The 7,851-nt window shown below is 36.6% G+C and overlaps 1 protein-coding gene across 1 annotated transcript; it reads left to right on the forward strand.

Moving 5' to 3' along the window:
- Nucleotides 1–5,635: 5,635 nt before the first annotated feature.
- LOC122085862 (histone H2B.3-like) lies at nucleotides 5,636–6,388 on the forward strand. The gene has a single exon (XM_042654459.1). It carries the CDS (start codon nucleotides 5,743–5,745, stop codon nucleotides 6,187–6,189), a length of 447 nt encoding a protein of 148 aa, XP_042510393.1. The 5' UTR covers nucleotides 5,636–5,742; the 3' UTR covers nucleotides 6,190–6,388.
- Nucleotides 6,389–7,851: the final 1,463 nt, after the last annotated feature.

The following is a 7,851-nucleotide window of genomic DNA, read 5'->3' on the forward strand; positions in this document are numbered from 1 at the left end:
GCCCCTCGTATTTATTTCCTGTTTTTACATGTAAGTGATGTAACAGACGTCCATGACAACCCATGCGTAAAAAACAAGAAGGGTTGCCAACCTGGCATGCTTTCCTTTTCTGTCATTTGCCAACTTCGCATCCTTCTCAATTTCGAACGCTCTCCCTCCAACGGTCCAAGCCCGCCCACCTCGCCGAGGGTTTTAAAAACAGGCATCCATCGTGTCCCAAAACCCTAGAATCGGCTATTAGGTATCAAAATCCACCGATTCAAGGAAATCCTGGTGTGATTATTCTGATTCGATACGGTATGAATTGGAATCGGTTTTAGGCAATTCCAAGACAAATCAGCCACTTATCAATCCGATCACCGATCTCAAGACAAATCAACCACGTCATCAAATAAATGTGTCAAATGCTAGTCGGCACTAGTAAACAGTTCAATTGCAGGCCTAGCGCAATTACAGAAAATTATCGGTGGCTATGTTTGGCTGTAGAGTTGCAGTCCAACGAGCTCCTGATTGGTTTGAATCGATTTGTTTTAGTTTGACCCAGTTCAGTCCTCTTTGATATTATATAAAATTTATATTTTACCATTACCGTAAAAAAACAAAATGAGTTTTATTATCCTTGACTTTATAATATTGATTTAATAAAACTTTATTTTATAAGTTGTAAAGATCATAATCTCTTATCTTTCTTTGGAATAATAACCATAATCTCATATCATTTCTTTTTTTTTATCAAAGATTTACCTCACATATTTATCGACATTCAATCAATTTAAAAAAATAATTTTAGGATAGGTACGTTTATAACCTGTTTAAGGAAGTTTAATTAAAGCCCGACACCAATAGGCCTGATTATAAACAGTATCATGCCCCCCAAAGTTAGGTCCGTTTATTTAAATGGACGTCCACGATGCAAGGCTTCTAAGTGGCCAAGCCCGATTAAGTCCGATCGAGACTGGCCTATCCCAACCGATTGACACCCCTATTTTTACCCCATTCCTTTGGTAACATAATGTATTATTGTTATTTTATTTTTTTACTATGTAGGAATTTGAAAGTAATTTGGGTATATTGATTGTCAAGTGTGAGGCACTAATAAGATGCAATATGCTAGATATCTGATATGATTAGCACGATAGATATTTCATGTATCATGAATTCATGATAAAATATTGTCTAGACAGTGGACTGCCATGGTACGGTTGCTCCATTAAATGATGGGAGTCACATCATGATCTCTCTAAATAAATATCTTGTAATCCCTCCTCCACCCCCCCTTCAAACAAAAACGAAAAAGGTATCATCCATTTCGTAATGTTTGATTCAGTTAATTGTGTTTCAATCAATCAACGTAATCAAAACAAATTATACGAACTCAGTCAATCTTCATAAAGTATGATTAAGACATTAAGAACACTTGATTTTGTTAATTATTATCTACAAAAAAAAAATGTTGATTATTTAGTCTTTAGCGTTCAAGTGGGAAAGCATCAACTAGCTCTCTTTTCCAGCGATGATAAGCATCACAACCAACTTCTATTTATTTATCCTTATTTTATTTAACAGATATCTCCAATTTGAGTCTCATCACAACTGATTTGTTATATATTAGGTGTGGCAACGTGTAACTAGGGTTTACCCTTGAACTTTAACCGTAAAATCAGGCAAGATCGAGGGGTTCTTAGAAAAAAAAAACTCAACCTTGTCTTTTTGCCCTTTTAGTATATCATTCTTATTTGGGAAAAGTTAGGGTATGTTGTTGCTGGTGTACTATAAGGTAGCACCCACTATGTCTCTCTCTCTCTCTCTCTCTCTCTCTCTCTCTCTCTCTCTCTCTCTCTCTCTCCCCCCTGCTCTTTTTAAATGACTCCCCTACCCCTCCAGTATGATACCTCAACATTGATCTATCGTAGACCGAAAAGGGAGAATCCAACGGAGTTTTTGCACTTCAAGCCAATCAATCTATGTAACTTTGTTTATAGATCATTATTAAAGTGAAACATTATTCTATTTGTAAGATACTGCAAATTTTAAAGATTTCTTGCTTGACTTTGAGAAATAAGTAGAAATAAGCGCTTATCTTTTATATTTGTCCCAACAATCACTTGGCTGGAGTAAAACTGATTTACGAAATCGTCATGCTAACTCCAATGCCCTCATTGGTGTTGTCTACTAGCTCACTGTATGCTGGCGGCATACCTATTCCTCTCATTTTTCTTTATCGAAGACAGAACTTGTCATTCTATGTGTACTTGAAAATTGTGCAAAAATAATTACAACTTATGATAATGACAAGATAAAAAAATCACAGTCAAATTATTTTGAATATATATATACACACATTGACTTTAATTTTTTTTAAGAACAAGTGGATAAACAATCAAAAGAATGTCACAATTTCTAATTGCACATTAGAAGTGTCGTTTTGGATAATCCCATAGTTTTAAGATATAAATTTACAGATCATAACATATTTGTAAATTTTAACCGTCGATGATGACTTCATTCCTATATTATTCATTACAAAAAAAAAATATATATATATATATATATATATCTCATTCTTCCTCCCCTTGAAGCCAAACTATGAGGCAAGAGCAGGATTTGTTGCAATCGATATCAAATATCAATAACATGCAAGTTGCTATTTTTAATGGTTTTGGCCACAGGGTGGCTACGTTTTTGTTTTCTTTTTCTAATACTACATTGTAGCAAGTTGTTGATCTTATTTCTACTTTGGTGCTGGAGTATCGTATAATGGAGAAAGTTGGTATTTATATTTAAACACTAAAGCCATTGAACATGACCTTTGTTGCCAATGCATCTCCCATTGTGCCATTAAGTCCTAAGAGGATCTGGCTCCTCTAGGGTCCAGCAGGGGTGGCAGCACCCGTTCAGAGCCCTGGAGCACCAGTGCACGGATCTTAATACATGGGTGTATGCCTTGAGGTGTTATATGTCATTGGATGTGCGTGCTATCTCTGCCGCACCAAAGAGGAGCCCCATCTGTCCCAAGATATTTTTCTTTGATTGATTTATGGTAACTTTGCCGATCAAATCAATCATGTGATCATTAAAGAGCAAGAGTGAGATCAATTTCAATTACAAAATTGAAACTACTACTCTGCTATTTCAGAATTTATATTGCATTTGATTTATATTTCACTGAAATAAGATACAAAAATCAAATCAAACAATTTCCGAAATAGATTTCACCCCACAAAATTGGAAATATTAGATCATATCTCCTAGTTAACTCAAGAAAAATGGGATACATTTACAAGAAATCTCATTCAATTAGATACTGTAGATTAAGACGGGACGCCAAAAGAATTGATTGCCGAGCCCGTATGAGGTAGAAAACTCTCACGTACCGTTCTAAGGAAATGAATTGATCCATCTATTCAACCTGGGGAGAACAAGCCATTTGACAGGGAGACTAACATTGCAAAGGCTTGGTCCAATCAATCTGCTCAGTATTAGAAACAAACTATAACGCTTACTCCAGGTAGTTATATTAAAGCACATGATTAGTTGAATATCACGAGGTGGTTCGAATACGAACACTCTTTTTTATAATTTTTTCTAATTGTTTGTTGGCTCCATTAGTAATAACATAAAAAAGATCCCTTTAATAGGAATATCCCTTTCCGCTAATAAATTGTTTTATAAGGGGAATTAAAGGGAAGGGAAGTGAAATTTTAAACTTAAAAAATAAATATATATATATATATATATATGTAATCATTACCCATGTGACTTTAACATTAACTTCAAATCATTCAATTTTTTTGTTTTGCTAATGACGAGTATCATACGGGGTTTAATGAAAACCATTCAACTTTCACTGGAAAGCAGTGAATAGCACTAAACACCCCCGTATGACTGGTCCAAGGTGTGCCTAGTGGGAGTCGAACTTAAGACATCCGAGTTTACGGCTCGCACCAAGTTCGTTGCTCACTAACTGCGCTACCCCCTTGGGTTCAAATCATTATATATTTGGTTATAAAATTTCATTTTACTTTGCATAAAAAACCCCTTACTATAATATGTATAATAAAAATTACATGTAAAATATATCATTACTAAATAAGGTTAAAAAGTTAGATAGTTTATACAATCATATGAGGTAATGATTATAAACATTTATTTTTAAAGTATGAAAATTTCACTTTCCTTCATTTTAAACTTTCATTGCAACCAAACGGAGCCTCAAGGAATCTCCTCTTCGGACTCTATTCTATTGTATTGTGAAGCTAAAAAGAAATGTGAGTCTTGGGCTCTAGCCTTTAGGAGTATCAGGCTTGCTGTTGGGGCCGTGATGATAGAGAGCTTAAAAGAGGTGGATGGTCTGTTTAGCTATGGGCAGCTAGGAGGATGTGTTGGGTATTTTCATTTGTGCTCCTCGGCCCATTGCTTCCAGCCCATATCCATTGTTGTAGCAGGTCCAAGGTCCACTAGCCCTTCAACAGAACCTTGCTAGGTTCTTCTGGCTGTGTTTGGTTGCAAGGGAAATGGAAAGCGAAGTGAAGTGAAGGGAAGTGAAGCGATTTTATTTTTTTTTCCTTTTTGAGTCGTTTGGTTGCAATAGAAGTGAGGTGAAATTAATTTATCATAGTTATTTGGTTGGATGTAAAATTGATGTAAAATAGACACAAAATTTTGAAAAACTAATAATCCGACCAAACTCCTCCAAAGAGATGGGTGGGGGGAGAGTACTTTTCAATCTAGAACCCACCTAGCTCTTCAAAATTTATATTGACTATGTGAATCAGGTCATTCAAGGTTTGTACTCAAATCAAACTAAATGTCATCAGATACTATGTTCTATCACTAACCAAAATAAACAATTTCATTATACATATCAAATGAATGCAGCATAAATAAATATTTAAAATAATATAAAAGATGATCACAATGAAAACAATAATAGATCACAAGTGATAACGACTAAAATGTTAATTCCAAAAGTCTTTTGGTCAAAACAAACTCAATTGAGTGGCGTGAGAGAGAGAGAGAGAGATCGTTGAGAGTCATGAGCGGGGTGAGAGTCGCGAGAGTGGGAGAGAGATCGTGAGAGTAGGGTTTTTTTTTTATCTTCTTATTTATGTGGGGAAATAAAAAGGGAAATTTTAATGATTAAGTGAATTTTTGTTCACATGTAAAATATATTTTTCTTTGCAATCAAATATCTAAATTAATTTTTTTAAGAAAAAAATTCCACTTTACATAAAAAAATTTGCATTCCCCTTACAATCAAACAAAGCCTCAAGAGTCTTTCATAGTCCCAATTCGCTCATTGAAATCCAACGGCCGCTAGCTGGTGTCATTGAATCATAAGGCGCTACACTTTAGTTCCGTATAAGGTAATTGCTAACACCAAGCGCACGCTAGTTCAGACAACTTTTCAAAGAACCGCGAAAGTTGAAAGAGCGAGGTCAGAATCGAGATTCGATTTTGTCTATAGTAGCGGAAAAGTTAACTTCCGCACATCCAATAACCCCGCTAAAAATAATTGAAACCATCTCATCCGTTCGTTTACATCTCCACAAATTGACGGTTCCTACCATATCGATCCGTGTCAAGGAAAGTTACCCAATCAGAAGTCAGGACAAAACGCCTATATAATCAATCTTCGGTTATTGCTTCGAAACACAACATCGCATTTTAGTTTCATTAGTGGGGTCTTTGTTTCCAGATTCTCTTTTCCTTATCTAACTTTATTCTCGGTCTCGTTGTCTAATGGCGCCAAAGGCAGAGAAGAAGCCGGCGGAGAAGAAGCCTGCCTCTACTACCGCAGAGGAGAAGAAAGCTGAGAAGGCTCCGGTTGGCGAGAAGAAGCCGAAGGCCGAGAAAAAGCTCCCCAAGGAGGCCGCTTCATCTGACAAGAAGAAGAAGAGATCGAAGAAGAACGTTGAGACCTACAAGATCTACATCTTCAAGGTCTTGAAACAGGTTCATCCAGATATTGGTATCTCCAGTAAAGCCATGGGAATAATGAACAGCTTCATTAACGATATCTTTGAGAAGCTCGCTCAAGAGTCCTCAAGGCTTGCAAGGTACAACAAGAAGCCGACTATCACCTCCAGAGAAATTCAGACTGCAGTTCGATTGGTGTTGCCAGGAGAACTTGCTAAGCATGCCGTTTCTGAAGGGACTAAGGCGGTTACTAAGTTCACAAGTTCTTAGGGTTTCCTAATTTTGTAGTTATCGCTTTTAGGGTTTCTTGCCCTACTTTTTCTTAAACTGGCTTCTTTGTATGTCTGATTTACATGGCTTCGTACTGCTGCAGTTAGGGTTTCTTGGCTGTAAAGATTAGGCTTCCGATTTAAATTTGTGATGTAATTCTCTAGTCTACTGTCAATGAATTGTCATTTTCTTCGTCTAATTTTGCTGTCGTTAAAGCCCGTTTTGAGTTTGCGGCGTCGGTAAGCGAATATAAATTATAAATTATATCTCAGTTAGGGTTAGTGCAATATCGTGATGACTGCTTGCTTCGTGTTGAAGTGATCGTCTTTAGGGGTGGTTTTTCTAGTTTGTACAGCAGGTCTACTTTCATTTACTTCGTATTCATCTGCAGGGATCATTATCATTGCATTCTCGTATTATCTTGATTCGCAGTGAGCGAGCAGGTTTCGTCATCGGCTTGACGCTAAACGCTACGGTCTTCAGTGGTCAACGCAGTTGTGCTTTCAACCGTTCCTTACAATTTGGTTCCATCTCCATTCCTTCGACTATCTAGAAATGCCACATTTGTCTATCTCCCCATTGTGTACAGTTTGGGATTTGTGTTACATTTCCAAATAAAACTTCCACCATTTAGAGTGACATCTAAACCTCCAAAACAAGTTGCAGCAACTCGAATGCCCCAAATTGCCAATCTTAGCAATGGCAGTGACCATCTCTAGTATGCATAACTCGCTAAAAGGCTTAAATTCCAAATATCGACAATGGAAAAATTTAGCCCTCAAAATTTTATCCCAGAGTGACTAGTCTTCACTAAGTTATCTCCAACCTAACCAAAACAAAGGAATGGCTTTTGCAACTGGCATAAGTTAATATGTTGGCTTTCAACAAAAACAATTTCTTCCCAACCTTAGCACAACATTGTAAAGACCAATTGATTTAGATATAGGATGAAAAGGGTTTGTTTCTAAATGTATAGCATCTCTAGACGTTTTCCCTGTCCTAAAATTGAATATAGCCTTCCCTTATTATCCCCACTGACATTTTTCTAAAAATAAACTCAACTATTAGTGTAAGATTTACATGCTCATCCATGGTTTTACAAAAAACACGGTGAATAAAAGGTCAGACACTCCAAGGGCAGGTGTTGCAAATTTGACTTTTTATACACCTTTAGTAGATTAGACGTGACCCCATTACAGTTATAAATAAGTACCGACTACCTTGCCTACTGCCCTTATATTTAAATCTTACATGAGTACCTATTGGCTGTGTTGAATGCGAGTTGCGACATGTGCTAGTATTTGTACCCGCAATAAAAAGTAGCTTACCGTTCCTTATAAATTAACTAACGGCATGCATGTGATAATGTAATATTATGAACGAGGGAGATCAGACGTGTTTTATTTTTTATTAAGAAAAAATGATTTTGATCCCGCATTGGCTTGATACAGTCGATACATATCGGTATCGGTATTGGTATGGGTGTCGCCGATGATTAATCGGCGTCAAAACCGTGAAGTACATCCATGGTTTGACCATTGGTCGAGGGGGTTGGTTGGTTGGGTCACGGAAGGAATTAGATGCATTTTTTTTTATGGTAGAAGAAGGAATTAGTTAGATGATTGTTGGCTTTTCTGGGAGTTGATGTTAATAAATAATTTA

The sequence above is a fragment of the Macadamia integrifolia genome, chromosome 8 (genome assembly GCF_013358625.1).
Source record: "Macadamia integrifolia cultivar HAES 741 chromosome 8, SCU_Mint_v3, whole genome shotgun sequence".
Taxonomy (NCBI): Eukaryota; Viridiplantae; Streptophyta; class Magnoliopsida; order Proteales; family Proteaceae; genus Macadamia; species Macadamia integrifolia.

Excerpts from the sequence above, each read along its gene's own strand:
- LOC122085862 (XM_042654459.1), top strand. The coding sequence starts at position 5,743 with ATGGCGCCAAAGGCAGAGAAGAAGCCGGCGGAGAAGAAGCCTGCCTCT.